The sequence below is a fragment of the Rhinolophus hipposideros genome (assembly GCF_964194185.1).
Source record: "Rhinolophus hipposideros genome assembly, chromosome: 14".
NCBI lineage: Eukaryota > Metazoa > Chordata > Mammalia > Chiroptera > Rhinolophidae > Rhinolophus > Rhinolophus hipposideros.
In genome coordinates, this window is record NC_138060.1 from 15893469 (window position 1) to 15915444 (window position 21976).

Here is a 21976-nt window from a genome sequence, read left to right on the forward strand (position 1 = left end):
ATGACATGAAAAGGCAGCATGCATATTTGTGAAGGGAGAAAAAGGATAGGGGGTGGGTGGGAAGAAAGTAAAAGATCATAGAACAAGTGCTTGGCTGGCCGGCTATGAGATTAATTTTAAGGAACTTTTCAGGCCAGTTTTACCTGAGGGGCGTAAAGAGCCTTATGGTGCACCCTCAGTTTGCTCTCCCAGATATTCTAAGTTAAATAAAATGCTGTCTTTGAAAGAGAAACAATGAATTGCGTGATCTGGTACAAAGGACTTTTCATACAGGTTAACTAACTGGTAGAGAAAATTTTTTAACATAATTTTATATTTTTATATTTTTGAGGCCAAACTCTACTGATGGATTCTCTATATATGGACCATGATATACTGCTAGAAATAACCAAGCAGAAATGCTTCAAGTATTAACTTTGTGACAGGTAATGTGACTTTATTTCTAACTAGCATGAATATCTGATTTGCTTTTGGCTTTAAGTCCAACCATTATTGGGCTCATAATGTCTTTTTGCTTTACCTCTTTCTGAACATCCTTTGCTTGGTTTTCAGCCTTACTGAGAAGGGTTTTTAAATCAGCTGAATCCCGAAGATGCTGTTCTTTCAAGGATCCCATTTGATTCTCAAGCTCTTTCCTAGTCATCTGAAGGATGCTGAGATCACTGGTAAGCTCTGAACTCTGCTTCTGAGAACTGTAAAATAAATATTGACAGTTATTCATGTAGACACTAGACACAGCAGGAAGTCCAATTCCTTATACATTTTACTAGGAGGGGTGCAGTGGATTTCAGAGGAAGAAAGAAAAGTGTAAAAAGAATAAGATATTTTCAGTAAGTAAAAAGTGTTAAAACACCAAGAAATGTACGTTTAAAGCTCTGTCCTATTTTCAGATAGTCAAATATACCCAGAAGTTGAAATTTTAAAAACAGAAGGAGGAGGTGACTAGTGTATATTTTGTTACATCACATTGTATTAACTGTATCATAAAGATTCAGGGTAGGTCTTCTACAGCATAGATAGAAGAATATATTATATTTCACCATGTATTTCAACTATTTTCTTGTAAGTTTAAGTACTTGACAAATAGGATGGGGGACAGAATCCTAAAATTTAGAAGCCACTGCCAACGCAAGTAAAGATAAACCTACTCAAATGAGAAGACACACCAAACTAGGGAAAATCATGGGGCAAAGAACCAGGAGGTTGGGTTCTAGACCCCAGCTTGGCCCCTAGTTGTGTGATGTTCAGCAAGTCATGTAACTGGTGTAATGTCATTCTCTGAGTCAGCATTTCTTGAGCTCTTAGATCTGTGCCAGGCACCATGTTATATAGACACAAATAACACAAGGAGAGTCTCAGTGCCCCCCACTGTCAAACAAGAAGATTGAACTCAATTTCTGAGGCTGTTTTCTGCCTTAAAATTCTATGATTACTTTTATAACTTGATGGGGAAAAAAAACCCCAAAACCCGATTTACACACTAGCAAAACAGCCTGATAGGCATAAACAGAAATTCTTTGTTCCATTCCTTCTACCTCACAGACAACAAAGAACAAAAGACCTGTATAGCATAGCTGTGTTAAAAGAATTTGGCTCCCATCTAAAACTGAAATAGCTGGAGGAGGATAAGGTTTTCAAAATGACAGTTTTATGCCTTTCAGGATGAATCATAAGACTCACACTCAGTATTATAAGCAAGGTACTATACAGAATAAATCCCATTACAATTGTATGCTTGGCAGTTTCTCAGGGGACAGGTCTGATGTTGGCAGGCCAATATAACTAGGAATTAAGTGCCAGATAAGACCTTGTAAAGAAAGACTAGCTTCTAAATACCAGTGTACTGGGGAGGCTTACCAAGTAAAATATGGAGAACCTCTAAACTAGAAAAGTTTAAGAAACAGGATTAATTTGTCTTAAATAGTTTATGTGAGTTTAGGCAGACAACTTGACCAACAATCTATTAATATAGTCCACCCTCTGGGACCTAATATTTTTAAACCTTATGCTTCTCACTCATAGGGAGTTTGTTGGCTTACTTTTCAACACTTAAACAAAATGTGAAGTAAAAAAATAACATTTAACAATCTGTCAGATTCCAATTAATCACATCTCAAAAATGAGGGACCAAGTCTGAATCTTTAAAATATCCATAATTCCAAAACAAGAATAATTTAAAATAATCACCACTGGTAATCAGACATCGGTATTTCTTGCTTGTTAGAATACCAAACTAAACGGACTCACTAAGATCCAAAAGTATTCCAAGTATGAAGAACGTGAGTGTCTACATTATCTTACACATACTTTATACCAAACAATTTGCCTAAATGTATTGTCACACAGATAATCAGTTGGTACATTCACATATTTTATATATAGTTGTGTGTGTCTGTGTGTGTGTGTGTTTATAGTTGTGTTTGGGTCCTTTATTATGTCCTTTCTGTATCTTGGAATTGCTTGTACAAACTTTTATATGTTATAAACAAACATTTGTTGTATTCTTCATTAATTATCTCTAAACATAAAAACTAATACACATTTGAAACCAATGTAACTTTACTAACAATTGCCACCCCAATAAAGTTTAATTGAAAAAACAAACAAACTAATACACAAATATATGAAAAGACTATGTAAAGATATGACACTGGAAGAGAAAAAAGTGCTTTATAGATATTGAGAACATATGGTATGGTAAGAAGGACACTTAGAGAATAAATCACTACATCTTGTTCCTACAACTAGTTCTTGATTTTTTTAAATGTATAATCAACACTACACTTGTTTTTGTTTTTCTAAGCAGATAATGAGGCTTACTATTTTCTAAGGTATCTAGTCCTTTCTTTATCGTTTTCTACAGGAACTGACCTTGACCAATGACTGTTTTGCTAACCTTCGTGCTGTTGAGGAGTGTAACAAGGTTAATAAGAGAGCAATGACTCCCATTTTTGTTGTACTGGGGGTTAGGAGATGGATCAATTAATAGTGGCTTCAATAATAAACATGTACTACTGTCATGTTCTGAATTAAACAGTGTTTAGAAATACAGATCAAATTTTTAAGGAAGAAATGAATTTTAAACTATGAAACAAATGTTGGTGGGAGAACAGGACTCTACTAAATTTGGTGAAATAAATCTATTGCATCCATTGCCTTGCCTGTAAGGCACTGGATATTAGGAAGATTTAACTGGTTTTAGAGAATTCTTGATCTTATATGTTATTATTCTTTATATAAATAACCCTGTTAGAAATTCAGAAGCTGAATCTGTATCTTCCAATAGTATAAATTCTTTATTATAGTCATCTCCTGATAACACTTATTAAAAGAAGGGATCACTGGTATGAAAAGAAAAGGAAACTTGTATTTGAAATTTATTATCGTTTCATTTATAGGGCAAGTTCAATCACTAATTATAGATCTTTGCTATTTATTTGCTTAGGAATTTTTTTTGGGGGGGAGGGAGCATTTAATGCATCTGTATTCCACGAGTACATCAAAAGGAAAGGACATGTATGATGACGGTGGTGGTAAAATTAGAAAAAAAAATGCTTAAGTATTCGTTTAGCATGGTTAACCTACCAAATATCCAAAAAAGAGTCTGGCTGAACATTTTGCTTCAAAAAGATATTTAAGTACCAAAATTAAATTTAGATGAAAATTTAAGATAAAGAAATATTTTGAAGCTAAACAAGTGTTCTTGCATACTTGTGCAATTCTTTTTCTTGCCGCTGCAGTTCTGATGATAGCAAAACATTTTCCTTTTTTAGGGAACGGCATTCGGTTTCCAATACATTCCATTCCTTTCTCAACTTCTCTAGTTCACCTAAAAGAGCCCCAAAACATATTTGTTAACATAGGAACATCACGCCCATAATAATTCAGAGAATAAAGGGAAATATTTCAGAGAGCACACTTTTTTCCCAGGTAAAAGCGTAGATTTTACATATTATTCTTAAACTCCTGTTACTTTGCATCTATACCTCAGGGAAGTTCCATCCACTTTAACTTCTGTAATTTTTCCCCCCACTTCACTTTCATAAGACAAATAATTTGTAATAGTATTTAAATAAAATGTAAAAGTATAAAAAAATTTTAGTTTACTGTAAAACTTGCAGACCTAAAGAATGTTTATAGTCCCAATATAAGAGCACTGCTTTACACAACCAGTTGCTATCAGAGAGAAATATAGCCTGAATGGTTATTTTGTACAAGCTATAAAGTTATCATTGCTAAGAGTTCAGGGCTTTATGTAGACTACACTTATCCACCTTGCAGCCGCGTTGCTTCCTCTCTCTGCTGGTCTTCACACTGTTGACATCGAAGCTGAAAACTGTTCTGGAGACTCGTGATTTCTTTCTCATATTCAGAAGCTGCTTTCCGCCACCGCTCAAGCTCAGCTCGCACCTTCTTAAGCTCTTCTTGTAAAGAAGTAATGTCAGTGTCCCTCTCAGAGGCAGCCTTTGCTGCTGCTTGATGAAGCAGCAGAATTTCATCTCGGGCACTAAGCAATTCATCTCGAGTGCTTGTGATTTCACTGTCCTTCTCTTCCCGGAGATTCTCAATATTGATGTGTAACCTCTGCAGTTGGGCTACAAAAGTATATTTAGCCATCATTTCCTTAATCCATAGTAATTAGGAACAAAAGAACAGCCCATATGGGGCTGTCAGAGCTGTTTGTTGCTTTTGATTAACTTTACAAGCAATCTATGGTTAATGCAGAAAATGTCAAAATACAGAAACACAAAGAGAAAAAAACCAAAGTGATCTTTATTTCCCCCACATGGAGAATATTGCCTTTAACATTTTGGTGCTTATTCTTCTAGATATTGTCTATGTATTTATACACATATAAGAACAACAAGAGGGAGGGATGATAATATATGTAGTAATTCTCTATCCTGCTGGTAATGAACTTCTTTTCATGACAAAACAATCGTCACGCTATAGCATGTTTTGACCAATCCTTTATTTTAGACATTGCAGGCTGTTTAGTTTTTAATTACTATAGACAATATTGCTTCTAATACAAGCCTGATTTTTTTATTAGGGTGAATTCCTAGACATAGACTGCTTGGTCAAATGGTAAGTATTAGAAAAACCTTTGATGTTCCTGATTCAATTTTCTGTTCAAATATCAATTCCTTAAAGAAGCCTTCTGTGATGACTCTTCTAAAAATAGCTCTGTCATTCTCTAACCCTTTACTTTGCCCTTATTGGATGTCACATTATATATTTATTTGTTTGCTGTTTGTCTTTTCCGCTGTACATCTCATGTGTGTTCTATGCCTAGTACTAGCAAAGTAAACAATCAAGAATTATTGGCTGGATTCATAAAGCTAATGAATACTGCCTAATCAAAGAGGTACACTATTAAAAGATCTGGTCTTATGTCCTCACGGTCAACTGAAAACAACCTGTATAAAATCCTATTTGGTTCAGAGCTAGAATACTAGTCTTGGTTACCATAACACAAGTAAATTATAGATAAAAAAAATTCCTTAAGTAGAAGAAAAGAATCATTAAAATAATTAAGAGAATTAAGGCCAGGAGAGAGGGGCGAGGTTGCCCTATAAACATTAAATATTAGGCCTTTTAAGTTTGTAGGAAGTATTCAGAGGTAACAAGTTGAAAACCTGAAAAGATACAATGATAAGACGACCATGGATTTGTGGCTAAAGTCCTGAAATACACATGCTGGCACTAGGGGGCACTCAATGATGCCCAGATAAGACAGCTTTAAGACAAAAAGCAGCACACGGTCCGAGAACCTACCCACACATAGTACAGGATGGAAATATAGATTCAAATCAGATTTATGGAAGCTCATAGATAATGGAATTAAGCTATAATAACACTTGAAAGAGTTTTCAAATTAAAAAGACATACAACTTACCCCAGAAATTCTAATTTGATCATAAAAAATTTTTAAAAATTAAATAACTCAAATGTCCCACTCAAAAATAAGAAAAGAAAACCCAAAGAGACTGGTTTTTCTCTGGGATATTTCAGGGCAAATACCATAGGCCTCATACAATGACTCCCCATTTCTTCTGAAATGAGATTACTTGTCCATTTAATTTCTTCTCATCTCTCAGAACAAACTTTTAAAATAACATTGGTTCCCTCTTTGACAATGAAGGCGAATTAAATTTGTTTTAGGAATTTTTTAATGGCATAGGAAAGAAAGACCTCTCTTGAGGTACCTCATAATTCCAGCCTCACAGGAGGCTGGAAACCAGACTAGGAGCTCTGGTTCCAAGAAAACCCTTGATAGGCAGGGGTCTTTCTGGCCATTTCTATAATGACCTTGTGATAGCCCACAGAGAGATAGCAAAACAGTGGGTATAAAGAGCAGCCTTTCCTGGTGAAGGCAGTTCAGGGGCCATTATTCTATTCCCTGGGGCATATAATTTTTGTAGCAGTGCCATGTGTGTTATGAGCATTAGAAATAATGCCACTAACAAGCTAAAAGTGCTGATGCACACAGCAGCTCAAGCTGATTTGCTGTCTGAAAGCCCACTCTGTACTAACTCACTACATAATCCAGAAAGTGACAGTCTTACCAAATCCGTATCTTCAGCCTTTCAAATGTCTATTACTGGAGTACAGGAAAATCTTCCCTTGTATCCTCTTAAAAAGATAAAAAGCTCACCCAATTATATTCTCGAAAGCTATGAAAAATGGGAACCCTCTGCACTCTTATTTTTCATTCCTTTTGAGTCACTAAAAACAAGCAAACAATAATAACCTCAAATACCCTGGAGTGTTTCATACCTTGAAGAACCTGTATTTGTTTAGTGGATTCCTCAACTTGATTTCGATAGGCTTTTCTTTCTTCTTCCAATAGAGCTAAAAGTAAAACACAGTATATCTAATTCTGTGAGTTAATGAAAGTATTCAGAATTGAGCAGCTGGAAATTGCTAAAACATTGTCTCCTAAGATTTATTGAAGGAAACAAAAGTTAGGCAATAAGTATTATCAGTATTAGCGGTTAGATAGCTTCAAGATTTTAAGAGCACAAAACAGTAGTAAGTAATAAATCTATTCAACTGGGTAGTGAAGTTTTCTAGACCTTTTGTCACCAAGATAATACATGCTATTTTTCACAGGACAAGCAATCTTGATAGTTGTTAATCAGCATTTTGAGCTTAAACTTAAAAAACTTAAAATCCTCATGTTTACTACCAAGCACATAGTAAGTACTAACTTAGGAATTGCGGTTCACTAAATACTTTTTCATTATAATGAAATAAATTAGCCTGGACCCTCAAAAAAGTTCAAGTTAAGTGAAGAACAATTCTAATTTCTTCAAGAAGCAGAACAGGAAGGAGGCCGTAACAGGAAGTTCTCAGTGCTCGTTGAGAATCTTCCTGCTGGTTAGGAAGGCCATCTTAGAGAACATGAGGGTTCCAATAGGCCATTCACTTTCTCATTCTAGGACTTTCGAAAGGACTACAACTACCTGGTTCAACTGCAACCAGGTAGCTACTGTGAATGTAGCTACAGAAAATGTAAGCTCCAGGGAACGGCAGAGACTCCATCGGCCTACGACATTAGATAAGTGAGCTATTGAAAAGAAATGGATGGGACATTAGAAGGTTTGACACCTTAACCAAGCCCGATTCCTCCCATTTACTGATGGATACACTATAAAGTCACAGGGAATATATATCTTCCTTATCTCATGACAGGTAGCTACCATTAGGTGTAACTAAAACTTTGGAATTTATATACATCGGGATTTTTTCCTTTTCTACTTAACATGTAATTAACTATTAAGATCTTTCATTGGTCCATGTCTTTCTTGATCTTCACATCAACAACGTAAAGGAAGTAGAGCAACTGAACTCTCCCTACCTTACTGATCTGAAACATAAATTCAGAGAGGTTAAGTGAATGTCCCAAGATAACATATCTAATAGAGTTGTGGACCTGGAGCATGATTCTGTGCCTCTGGACACCAAGCTTGGGGCCATTCAGTGATGTCATGTTGCCTCCACATCCCCTAAAGAATCAAAGTAATCTTGATCTCACCTTGAAGTTCAAAGCATTTTTGTTTACTTGCTCTAGCTAGCTCCTGGGCTTCAACCAATTCCTTTCGAAGCTGCTGAATTTCTTGTTTTGCCTCAATTTCTGGCTGTGCACCCTGCAAGCCATCTGACAAAAACATGTTTGTTTTAAAAGCAAGAGTTAGTATCACACTATAATCTCTCCGACCAAAGATTAGCAGTCTCTTGCACGTGTAGACATGCATACACAACATAGCACAACTGAGTTATATGACATTTGGAAGCAAATTATATTAAGCATTTTAGTTCTTTTACCCTGAAGAAAGAACACAAGTACATTTAAATACATATTAGTAATTCATGGCATGATACTATGAAATATATATTAACACAGACTAAAATGATATATTTCATTCATGTAGAGCTTATGTAAGGTTTGAAATTCAGTTAAGACAGGCATAAGGCTATCCTTTATCAATTTAGAAATTTGTTGATAGCAAGTCAGAAAAATTTCACTTGGAAGTTCACTGGAAATAGAAAAACAGAAACAAACTGTTCTTGAAGAAAAGGTAATTTAACATAATTTTCCCAGCTGTGGAATACAAAATAAAAAATAGACTGTAAGCTGCACCGTGCTCACTTTGTCATCACTGTTTCCCCAACACTACACACATAGCAAATATTTGCTGAATTATTAAATGATGAAACTTAAATGTTTTTATAGAAATAAATTAGATCCAGCATTACATCTCAAATGTCCCCCCTCCTCTACCCTCTTTCCTCTCTAGTCACTCTGTTCATCTTTCATTGTATTAAAACTCTATTACTGAACACCTGAAATAACACCATCAGGTAGGTCATACATATCCTTCTAGTACATTCTATTTGACTATTACTTTGGTTTACAAGTACTCAGGAACAGCAACTTTATTCCATCAAAAAACAGCTGAGAATATAATTTCACAATATGATCACAGTGGGTCTCAGATGTTACATATATACATTTTATACTCATAAAATTATATCCTACTTTTCTGTCAAAAAATTTGACTCTGGGTTCATCTATCCTAGTCAACCTATCAAGTCTTCCTTCAAATGGTCTTTTGGTAAGGGTGTGTGTGTGTGCGCGCGCAGATTGATTTTCCAGTGGTTGGGGCACTGTCACAGCAACTATAAAACTTTTCTTTCAACACCACTTGTTGGAGTCTGCAAAGATCCTCGCTGCCCATCTTTGGATTTGTCTGTATGTATGGCAATGTCCTTATTTTTAGGAGTATTTAGGAGGGAAGTGTCATGATGCCTACATCCTATTTTCAAGTGGTTTTGCATAAAATTCTTCAGCAGATATTTTCCTAGTTGTATGCTGGCTTTTTTTTTTTTTTTTTTTTTTTAACCTTAGCACTTTTGACATTTTGGGTTAAACAATTCTTTTTTCTGGAGGTTGTCCTTTGGATCGTGAGGTGGTTAGTAGTTTCCCTGGTTTCCACCAACTAGACACCAGAAGCACTTCTTCGGAGTTGTAACTACCAAAAATATTTCCATATATTGCCAAATGTCCCTTGGGGGGAAAAACTGTCCCATGTTGAAAACTGTTCTATGTTAATAATTTGAAAACCAAGAAAAAACAAATCTATACAAAGCCTTCTTTTCCACAAAGGCATTGGTTGGTAATTCTGAAATTACCTTCGGTGTAATCTAAAAATTATCAAATAAACAAATATACTGTAGATAAAGGGAGCCTCGTTTCTCACTGTTGAAGAAGAGAATTACAGATATGGAAATAGGGAAGACATAATTAATCCTGTGGTATAGGCTATGAATTAAGAATATGAACTCTAATCGATTTGAATGTACAGAAAAATATAGATATAGAAATAAATAGATATGAGATTGTGTAGATACAGAGACATGTATGTATGAATGTGTGTGTGTTTGTGTGTGTGTGTGTGTGTGTGTGTGTGTGTATATGTGTGTCCTTAACCTATCTTGCCCTTCTGCATTCTATCCTACATAGTGACATTAGAGTCATTCTCTAACTTGATCGAGAACCTACATTGGCTCCCTATTGTATCAAGTCCAGACATCTTTATCTGAGTTTTACAGTTCTCCATAATAACCAATACTTATTTTCCATTACTCACTAATATACTCAGTTCCTAACAGTCTCCTTTGTAGCTCCAGCTCCAGCTCCAGACTACTTTCCTTGTTTATCTTTGCTCATGCTATTCTCCTTTACTGCTCCAAACCAGCCCATCCTTTAAAGCCTAGACTCAGGCCTCTGCGTCTGACCCTGTGACTGCATCTAACTCCCAGCATGCAGTGGTCTCTGGCTTGATTTCTAGAGTTTGACAGTAAAACACAAGCAAAGCAGGAAGCCTTTCAAGTTACCTAATTGTTTAACAGCATTTAATTTCATTTTTAAAGGAGCATGAATCTATATAAATATAAAAGATTTTGGAAGAGACCTTTAAGATCAAGTAACCTACTCCTTTCGTTTGACAGATAAGGAAATAAAGGTCCAGAGTTCTGAGATGACTTATACCTCTGGAAAGTGGTGGAGATAGGACCAGAATTCTCACTTTAGCTCAATTTCTTTCCCATAAATCATGGTACCTTCTTAGTTATATAACTAAGCAATTAAGTGGCATGCTTTCCTAACAACCAACTCATTATTTTCTTCTCCAGAAACAAGAGGATTCTCATCATCGTTTTCTTTTTAGCAACAAATGTAAAATGCATGTATGTTTCACATTTCTGCTCCATATTATACGGAACATACTATATTCTATCCATCCATTGCAATGCTAGACATATAGTTGGCACTTAACTATCTGATTAACATACAAAGTAATCAAAGATTTGCATCTAAAATGTGCAGATTTAAAAAATAAACATGATAATTGTAAATAAATTAATGCAACAACTAAAGGACTTTTATTTTGAGAAATGGGATCCTTTTATTAATGATGAATCATTACGTAATCCATCTTGAAGTTTTATTAAAGCAGACATTTCTTGTCTGCAGCAGAACAATTTTCTTGATCAGTGATGTGAAACAAAACTAATACTTGCTTTTCAAACTAAAAATAATGGGACAGATTTTATGTTAAATAATTATATTTTGGGGGACAAAATATAATCTGGGCAATAATGAGTTCCACTAACACAGGGATATACTATTTGCAAATTCTCTGTATCACATGATGAAAAGGTTCAGCATTTAACTAGAACAAATAAGATGATATATATCACATAAACTACAAACTCTACATAGTGTTTGATCATAGAAGTGGATACTGACCCAAATCTCTACAAATTAATAATAAATACAAATGACTATATTCAAACTAATCAAGTAGTTAGTGTGCAGATGCTCTTTTCAGGAAGCCAAGTGCCAAGAATTTTTTTTACCAACGACAAATGAGCAAATCTTTTTGTGCTAAGGTTGATTAAAAGTTCATTGCATTTCATATAGTTGTGTGGGAAAAATGCACTATTAGTTTATTGTGGCTTGAGTCTACTCTCATGGTGCCTTACTTTTGCAACAGAATGGGACTTTTTATATCAATCTACTTCACAACCTTGGGAAGTGTTGTGATGAGTATTAGTGGAAAGTGCTTAGATGAAGATAAACGAAAGCCTTACTGAGCCAAATCCATTGTATTTAGATGTGCAAGCCAAAGGGAAATAACTGTTTTTTAGGAAATACAGTATGACGATGTGGGAAGATTACTAGAATCTGTTTTCCCTTTAACACAAATGGTATATATTTAGAATTGCATGGTGTATTATGGGCTAGCGGCTAAGTTTTCTCAAACTAAGGCTAAATCCTGTAAAGAGATCCACAGCACACAAGAACCCATTGAATAAACCAGTCTTGGCACAAAGAATACCTACGTGAGATCCTAAATTAAATTGGGTGTCATTACTTCTTCAGAAGAGTGACTGGAAATTCAACTTAAACTCTGCTCTTAGCTCTAAACATGGTTGAGATACTATGAACCACTTGGTAAAGGACCAAATCAAAGCATTTTTTCCCCAAGTTCTATTCTGCACGTGCATGTTTGTTGAAGGCTGGTGCAGCCACACCTGTTAACTCATCACCTGATAGAAAGGATGTGACTGAGGCAGCTGGTCAGGTGAGTGTGTTCTTTTTCGACTACCAGCACTCTTCCCTCTGGAAGGTCTGGTAGCTTCAGGCTTGGCTGATGAAAATAACCTTGACAATGGCGAAAGACCATTTTTCCGTCATGGGTCTGCGCAGCCGTATGAGGCAGTCCTAAGTAGCAGTGTAACTATGAATTTAATCTTGGCAAAAGCCTCGTATCGTTTGTTGATCCTCACTCCTTTGCCATTCCTTCTAACCAGCTAGGTTCCTTCTTCACAATTGGATCTTTTCATTGGCTCCTTTGTCCTCTCCACTGTCCTCTTCTTTCTCTGTATTTCCCCCCCTGCTACTACAGTCCACCCCTCTGCAGAGAATTCACCAAACACGGTTAGCTGTGCTCTCCAAAGTTCCCACCACACCTATGTAAAACACAGTTACACTATTAATACTGTGCTCCCTCAGACTGCAGCCTCCGCACGTGTCTTATCTCTGTATCTCTCAGGTCAATAAATGTCTCAGAAATAAATGACAATGACTTTCTAATCCCAGCTTCTGTCTTGTACTTCCAACTGCATTTCTCATTCCCAGGGTGACAATATGAAACTGGGACACCTTTGCACATAAAAGGGAGCGCTTTTAACAGGAACAAATGGTTCTAGGAAAACAAGAGCCTCGGTCACCTTTCCTGTTCAACAGGCGCCAAACTAATGCCATCACTTTCTTAACCAGAATACTGCTTCTTCCAGAAATAAATACTTCTTTTAATAACATCACCATCCTTTCAGTCATATAGGGTCAAATGCTGGAATTACATCTGACTTCCATTTCTCCCTCATATTGTTTCTCAGGCTTATGGATTCCAGATGATGACCAAAGGAGAGATGATAGAGAAAAACGAGAACAACGGGGCCCAAGACTGGATTTATTTTGTTCTTTTATTGAAATTTCCACAACAGTCATCCTAGTTCAGACTCTCAATGACCCCCTAAGCCTCCCAATTGATTGCCTAACCTTCAGCCTCTACCTATTTCAATTCATCCAACAAATCTCCCCAAAATACAGGTCTGATCATATTTCTGAGCTCAGAATTGAATTTTGCCAAAATTATCAAAATTATCACCTCAACTGATAAACCACTCAAAGGATTATGTGAACAAACTTTAATTATACTGAACTTGTCAAAAGCAACCCATATTATCTAGTATGTAGTTTTTATAATATTTCCGTTGTCTGAGAAGATAGCTCGATCTTCTCTTCTTATAATTCTACCCATAAAAGATATATCTGTATAATTTCCAAAAGACAAGAAAAAAAACAACCCTAATACTATTATCACATTGAAAATAATAATTCCTTAACACCAAGTATCCATTTAGTATTAAAATTTTCCCATTGTTTCAAATTTCTTTTTCTGTTGGACTATTTGAATAAAGATCCAAACAAGGTTCACACATTGCATTTAGTTAGTTGACACATCTCTTTTAATTTAAAGGAACCCCACTCCTCTTTCCTTTTCCCCCCAAACCTTGCAACTTACTTGAAGAAACTGGGTTATGTGTCCCACAGAATTTTCCACATTCTGGATTTTGCTGTTGTATCCCCACCACATCATTTAGAATATGTCCCTAGCTCTTTATACGTCCTGCAGGTTGGCAGTTGCATCTAGAATCTAGACCAGATTCAGGTTCAGTTTTTTGTGTGTGTTTTTTTTAATCACTGAATATATCACATATGGTATGACACACTTTCAGGGTCATCTCAAATAACACTTCTTCCACAAAGCTCAAACTGCCTTTCCTCCCCATCTTCCAAAATAAACAAAAAGAAACAAACAATCTGGATATTCTTTCTCTTTTCTTTGACTCCTACTGGCAACAAGCACCAAGCAGCAGCTTATCATCCGTAACTCTCCTATCGCCATTTGACTAGAAACTCCGCAAACCCCAAGGAGAGCCACACCAGACTTGGAAACATGAGAGGCCCGGGCACAGTTCCTGAAGGAAAGCAAACTTGCATTAGATACTAACTGGACTGAATTCCAGTTTCCTTTTTACCGTTTTGGGGAAATGATTTCAAGTATACATAAAAACGTGTGGTTCGAGCCACATCTTTACTTCTCTTTCAAAAGTGACATAAGTTGGTTAAAAATGATTAATATTGCAGGAAAAAGGTACTATTGCTATCATCCTTTTACTTACATCTTATGGTGAATATTTAGTCTACTTTACATTATTTTCCTAATGCTAGATGACTGACATGAAGGGTAACACACTATAATTCCAAATAAAGATTGGCTATTTTTCAAAAGGAAAGAATAAAATTTGAAAATAATGGTTCAAGAAGTTGTAGGGTTTTAGTGAGGAAAATAAAGGAGCTACTTCCATGTAGCTGTAAAGGTTAATACTATGGTCTAATAACTTACTCTTCATTTAAGAGGAAAATTCTGTCAGCCTACTGTACCAAATTATATAGACGACAAAGCACAACCACATATAATCAAGCATAACTCAATGTTTCAAATAAGTGTTAGTGAAGACATTATTTTTAAGAATTTATACAACCCCACCAAAGAAAAACAATGGATTAAACAACTCTTTAGGCCTATGGTCACTGTTTCTTGACTGCTCTTCTAATATATCCTGCTTCTAAATGGCTGATTTTTCTTTATACCTAAACAGTGACTGTTCTTAAAAACAAGCTGCAAAATCTTTCAACAGGTTGTGTTGATCAAGATACTACTTCATTAACAAAAGCTGGCAGTCACATAGAAATGTAAGGAAAGTTTTGGGGTTCTGTTTCTGTCACTTTAACTTAAAGTAAGGTTAGGGAACTCAGACCCATCTTCACCAATGGTACCTCTAAAAAATTACTAGTACTGTTAGTACATCCACCCTCCTCCCACAGGCACCTTGTATTTTCCAGTCTCTTTCTCTCTCCCACCACTTTCCCTTTTATTCCAATACTCTTCCTTGAGTCTGATTCTCCAGCCTATATCATGGGCACTTTTACAGATACGATTTAGCTTTCCTAATGGTACACAGGACTACAAAAAATCTTTCCCCTGACATGTGGCAAAACGACAAACACATTATTATTTTTTAAAGATCCAATTGCCTTTATTAAGTGATTCATGAATTGGGCAGCATCCCACGTAGCAATTAGAAGGGCGCTCCTTATTAACTAGAAAAGATCAACCACCACCAACTGTTTTTCTTTAAAAGATAAAGTAGGAAATATTTTTTTAAATCCCAGAAGCTTAGTCAATTAAAGAAAAGGTACTCTTTAACGTAGCTCTGCTTTCATCAATCACCATCATCATTATTATAATATTATCAGTGTCTTCATTATGGTGCTTAACATGTTATGTTCCCAACACCACAGTAAGTGATCTACATGCATTACTTCATTTAATCCTCACAATAATCCTATGAAGTTGGTTTTTCCCAATATGACAAATGAAGAAAAGGGAAGCACAGAGGGGTTAAGCAATTTGCCCAAGGACATATTACAAATAAATGGCAGAGCTGAGACTGAGCCCAGAGCTCTTAGATTCTTGGCTAGAGTGTTGCTTTCCTAATGCTCTTGTGGTTTTATAACTTTTATAAGAGGTCTGTTATTAATTCATTCAACAAATATCTGAGTTTTACCGAACATCTGGCATTGTGGTAGGCAATGGGATAAAAGTAAAATCGAGAACAGACAGACACATAAAATTACAAAAGCACTAATAACATTTGAATATAATTAACACAATCATAAATGCTATTTATAAATCAATCTCAACTTGGCTGCTGAAAAGATTTCTGGAAGATTTCTATAGTTAAAAAGACCGTTAATAATTGCTACTTTTGTATGACAGCTTTTCATTACTCATTCACCTCCCCTCTTGTTTCTCTATGTTCCCACAAAGGCCCAGGGGTTCAGCATCAGTAACAACTTTTTATACAACAGTATTGCATTCCTGAGAAGAATAAGAAATGCTCCAAGATGAGATTTCTGGACTACGCAAACATTAACTTAGATTTATTATTGCAACACCAGTGCAGATCAGTAAGAATGTTGGAAACCTGCTCATGCTAAAAGACAGGTTGGCAATTGGTTGCCTGAGCCAGTAATCCTCAGGGCTTCTCTTGATAATGAAATACCATCAAAGGTGGCTTCATAGAGCCATGTGAACTTCAGTATCCATGGGGAAGAAAAGAGAGGGCCACGATGCCCAGACTGAGGAACTCAAAGAGAATTGAGGTCATCTCTTTGTTAACCAGCTCCAGTCCCCATTACTATGGGACATTACTATGGGACATTACTAGTCCCCATTACTAGTAGAACTAGGCCAGTAGCAAGGTCATGGAGGGTGAAACTACGGGCTCCTTATATAATCTAAGACACAGGGTCTGGACTGGGAGACACCTTAATAGTCCAGCCAGAAACATAAGTATTTCTACAATGAGATACTTCCATAGGCTGCTTCTGCTACTGATTCCAGAGAGCTGCCTGGTGTCAGTCCACTGCTACCAACAAGTTTAACCCACTGCGCTGAACTTTATGTCAACTTTTCTCATGCACAATTCATTCAACAATCTCAGGCAATATAAAAGAGACTACTATTGATAAACCACAGATTTATCAATAAGCCACCCCAATGCACTTTATTTTAAAAACACTTTTATAAGTGCTGATTTATTTCCTACCCATTTCATTCTAAACAAGTAAACACCAAGAAATAAATGTACTTCTTATTTAGAAGGGAGACAAGTGAAAGAATTCATTACGTGCACTGCTTATTTTAGCCCCCGCCCCAAATTTCTAAAACAGTACCGTAAGAACCTGGGTATATTTATTGGAGGGTGAGGACCAGAAAATGAGGAAGTTTACAATGGCTACCATATGACAACAGAGCAAACAGGTGGTTCTTTCAAGAAAGTCAGTGTTTTCATCTTTTTCTAATTTGTGTCTAAAACGGTAATGAGTTTCTACCAGAGACTATCAAGATAAACACAAAAGACCCACCGCTACAGTTAGTAATTCTACCACTTACTGCTTTGCCTTTCATAACCTTGACTGATATTTATTTTACGAGTTAAATAGCTTTGTTTGAAGCACTGGCACCAGCACCAACTATTTAAATTTTAGTCCCTGTTATATTCTAGATTCTGTCTTAATCTTTTAACTAAAACTTAAATTTTACATTATACACGGAATTGATTTTGTGGCAAAGTATAAACAAATCTGATGCCCTGGTTTAAAATGTCATAAAAAAAACATGTTAAAGTACCTTTTAATAGGGATACTTTAGCAAGAGGTTCATTTAGGTCTTGCTCATCCATTTGCGCGTCTAGGGGGGAAAAGATAATTACAAACAATAGTCAGCTCTATTAGCAAGCTATCATTCTCAAAATAAATAGTTGACATTTATACCGCTATTGTGCTTGGATAGTTGAAATTTATACAACTATTGCATTTGGATAGTTTCAACAACAAGTCCAAGATTCAAGAAAGGGACTTGATAAACAGAAGCACTGCTTTTCCCCCCAAACACAAACTTTGAAATTTCCACCCACATTAACCTACACACCTAAATTGTTCAGAAACAATAACATCTGCAGATTTGTAAACATTAGGTTAAAGCTCACCTGTAGTGTCGTCACTACTTTTTTCCTTGCTTGGACTCAGAGTATCTGATAAATCAGATTCCTTTGCTCTTGCCTGGTTTTCTACCAAGAAAAAAAATAAAAGAATGTCATTGTAATTAAATAGCTTCTATCAATAAAACTGCTTCAGGCTATGTGTGTTCTAAATCTACTGGTATGCAAAATACTTTTAAAATTAACTGAGGTCACTGAAATCTCTTACTACTTCACCACACTTGTCCAAAATGGAATGCTGGTTATTACACATAGCTCATATTAAATTATAATGTGGAGCATGTCTGCTGTGCAGAGGGCTGGGACTTTTGTTCAAGGCTATCCACTGGCCAACTGCAAACAAAAATGAAGCAAGCTCTGCTAAAGTATTTAGAGAACTGAAACAAATATAGCAAAAGTCCCAGGACAATGTGGACATTGTATGAAGATGATGAGCGGAAATGGCTGTATTATATAAAAACAGGTTGCCTTAGTAATATTTATACTCATAACAAAACTCAAAAAGAAAAAAAAATCACGGGCAGCCGGTTGGCTCAGTTGGTTAGAGTGCAGTGCTCTTAACAATAAGGTTGCCGGTTTGATCCCCACATGGGCCAGTGAGCTGCGCCCTCCACAACAATATTGAAAACAACAATTTGACTTGGAGCTGATGGGTCCTGGAAAAACACACTTAAAATAAATAAAAAGTTAAAAAAAATTAAAACAAACAAACAATGACATTAACAGCCTTTTATGTCTAAAGAAAATATAACTACCTGAACCACATTGAGGAAAAAATTTTTTTAAAGTTTTGAAATTATTTCCAAGTGCTGTGCTGCCTGATCCAATGAGGATATCCTAGGTTTAGTTTTCAACTAAGTGCTCTCAAAAATCCTAAGTGTAAATCCAATGATTTATTACAGGTGACTGGAAATTAATTAGGCCCTAGACCTCATCTGTAATGACACATCTGTGTATAGTATGGCATGTATTAGGATAGCATTCACAGAGAGGGTCATTTCTTGGACCGTAAGCCTATAGTATCTCCCCATTTTCCACATGGCCTCGGCCAAGATTTACATCCCAGAATTTAGCCATAATCTGGTCCCTGTATTAATTCCCACAGGAGTTCTGTTTCAGTCAGGCTAGCACTTTACAGGGCTGAAGCATGTCAGCTCATTATGGCCTTAAGCAATTCTTTGCTTAAGTTGAATTTCCCTAAACTCAATAACCATTCTCTCTACTTGGTCTAGTTATTCTGTAAGTAGGGCTTAAGCCCCATCACCTCTAAGGGAAGTCTTCATATCTCCAGCATGCTGCTCCTTTTTTTCTTTGCTTCATCTCTGTGTCATATATTTTTGCAATTAATCATGTTCTATTTTATATCATTCTGTGTTTGTACGCGTTATGTATATTTTATTTCTATGTGAGATTACAAATTCACTAAGCATATGATTATTTTTATATTATTATATTCTTGACTGTACTCTTTGTGGTAATATGTATTAAACATTTAAATGTGCACATCTACTTCTAGTACTTTTCCTAAGGAAATAACAGACTACATACATATAGGGCACTGCAGCATCATTTATTATGGAATGGAAAATATTCAAGATCTATTCACTATTAAGTAAAAACAGTCTGTTAAACAGTCTGTTATACATACTGTTAAAGAACAGTATGTATAATGTGACCCCATTTAGATTGAAAATAGCTATACATGTAGTTATGAAGTTTTGGTTGTATATATTTATTCAAGTGTGGAAGGAGCTACACGAAATAACAATGGTTACTTCTGGAAATAGGGACATGGTGGACATTTACTTTCTAACTTCACATACTTATACATTATTTGAAAAATTATAGTGAATATATATTGTTTTATAATCAACTAAGTCGAGATAACTTCCGTTTTGAAAGTAATCAGAAACTTATCTAAAACCATTACCGTCAAAATATTTAATACAATATTAAAATACAACTTCTTATGGCTTTTCCATATATGAACATCCCTAGAAGTTGTGCCTGAACTTGTGAAATGGATGATGGATTACAAAGAACCTTTTGCTTCCTTTCTGACTGCCATTTCTAGTCAAAGACCAATCTACCAGAGACAGGGAACTTAGATTAGTATTAAAGTCACCGACCACAGAGGCCCAGGGGAATCAAATCTGTTTTGGTCTTTCATAGTATGCTATTATCAGACATTTCCAAATGTTCTAGTTTTGATCACAAAGTTACAGTCTCAAATAATGCAGGCTAATGTTATCTAATCTATATGTACATTAAAAAAAGGGAACCACTTTGGGGGAACAGAAAGGAAAACAGAAAAATAACTTTTCTTGTGACTTTGATATTTCTTGGCCATCTTATGATCAAGATATTGAGATAAACTAATAGGAATATACTTTCAAAAGTATCCTTCTGGCTTAGACGGAACTTTTATTTTATACTTAAGAATATTAGCCAGGACGGTAAAATTGCCTAAAAAGTGGGACCAAATCTTTAAGATCTTACTAGAATACAAGCTCCATAAGGGCAGGGATTTTTGTCAGTTTTCTTAACTGCTATATCCCCATTGCATAGAACAGTACACAGTCCATAGTAGGTGCTCCAAAAGACAAAAGGTGACTGAAGGCACAAACACACTGTAAGTAAAAAGGCAAGGTTTTAGCAAGTCAAGTCATGGTCCATCATACTTGTGTCCTGATACAAGTTATTACACAGAGGCAACCCAAATGTATTAGAGAATGAAACACAGGACACAACAAATGAGTGGTATCTACTTCTTTTCAAAACATCTATTCTTCAGCTATGAAGCAGCACTCAACTTTCTAATATTAAAAGTCATCACTGGGCGGCCAGATGGTTCAGTTGGTTAGAGCGCGAGCTCTGAACAATAGGGTTGCCAGTTCAATTCCCACATGGGCCAGTGAGCTGCACTCTCTATGACTAGATTGAAGACAACGAGCTGCTGCTGAGCTGCTGCTAAGCTGCCGGAGGGGCAGCCGGATGGCTCAGTTGGTTAGAGTGTGTGCTCTAAACAAGGTTGCCGGTTCAATTTCCGCATGGGATTGTGGGATGTGCCCCTGCAACTAAGATTGAAAACGGCGACTGGACTTGGAGCTGAGCTGCGCCCTGGAGAAACACTGTTCCCAAATATATAAAAAAAACCAAAACACCTCATTATTGGTTCATTTTCCTCTATGGTACTGGATCATTAAGATATATACCAACAACATATAGAAAGAAATGGAAGAATAGCTACCAACATCAATACCAAAACTGTTCCCAAAGTAGGAAGTCTACAACAAGGTAACTATTTTCACTGTATCTCTGAGTAGACATAATGACACAACAAATGGGTGGGCAAAACAAACAGGCCCATAGACCACTTCGTACACCACCAGAACCATTACTTGGAAAGAAAGCAAGGTTAAGGATCAGGAAGGAAAAGAATAACTAACATTGTTGGACACCAGAATGGCACTCCCTGCTTTATAAGCAATATTTCACTAAATTCCCACAAAATCCACAAATTAAATATTGTCAATCTCATTTTACAAAATGAGGAAACTGAGGTTTAAAGAGCTAAAGTAAGTGGCATATAGCTAGTTAGTGGTAGAACCTGAAGTTAAATCCAGCTATCTTACCTACTCATATTCTTTCTACCTCTACCCCTAAAGCTACTGTAAACATACAATGACTGCAAGTGGCATAAGGGCTTAAACAGAAAGCATATGCAACCTATGTATTTCACTCTGTATTAGGTGAAATATCTGAAGAAAATACTAAGACTTGTATAGCTGGTAATTGGTCATTTCTAGCAACTGATATTTTCAATGCAGAAAATTCCACCAAAAACATCACCAATGAAAGCATTTTAAAAATAAGACAATTCAGCCAAATCCAAAAGAAAATACTTTATAGCCAGATATAAATTTAAAATGTAACTTATTTCAGCCATCTAGTTTATTACAAGGATTACCTCTGCATGTTTAATGTGAGAAGTGCTAGCAAAATAAGGCAGGCTAACTGCTAACAGAAAAATCTCTGGGTATATAAAACTTGTATCCGTATTATTATCCTTAAAGGGTGTATTCTATTCACTCGTATGGACTTACTTGCTATTATTTATTTAATAAATGCTTTTATTATTGGACACTTATATGTTTTTCTCTTTTTGCTCTTAAAAACAACACTAAAACAAATACACTTGGCACAT

At 35.9% G+C, this 21976-nt stretch overlaps 1 protein-coding gene across 40 annotated transcripts in view; it reads right to left on the bottom strand.

Moving 5' to 3' along the window:
- Positions 1–21976, bottom strand: part of SLMAP (sarcolemma associated protein) — a 126073-nt gene that overhangs the window by 10559 nt on the left and 93538 nt on the right. For 21 of the 40 annotated variants that reach the window (XM_081071476.1, XM_081071468.1, XM_081071467.1 and 18 more), the window contains 7 exons: positions 17758–17838; positions 17400–17459; positions 8042–8164; positions 6781–6855; positions 4275–4595; positions 3712–3829; positions 521–692 (listed from right to left, as the gene is read on the bottom strand). In XM_081071476.1, coding sequence (XP_080927602.1) covers positions 521–692; positions 3712–3829; positions 4275–4595; positions 6781–6855; positions 8042–8164; positions 17400–17459; positions 17758–17838 — 950 coding nt within the window. The remainder of the gene's footprint in view (positions 1–520; positions 693–3711; positions 3830–4274; positions 4596–6780; positions 6856–8041; positions 8165–17399; positions 17460–17757; positions 17839–21976) is intronic. The other 19 variants (XM_081071490.1, XM_081071486.1, XM_081071477.1 and 16 more) reach the window with 1 other exon arrangement.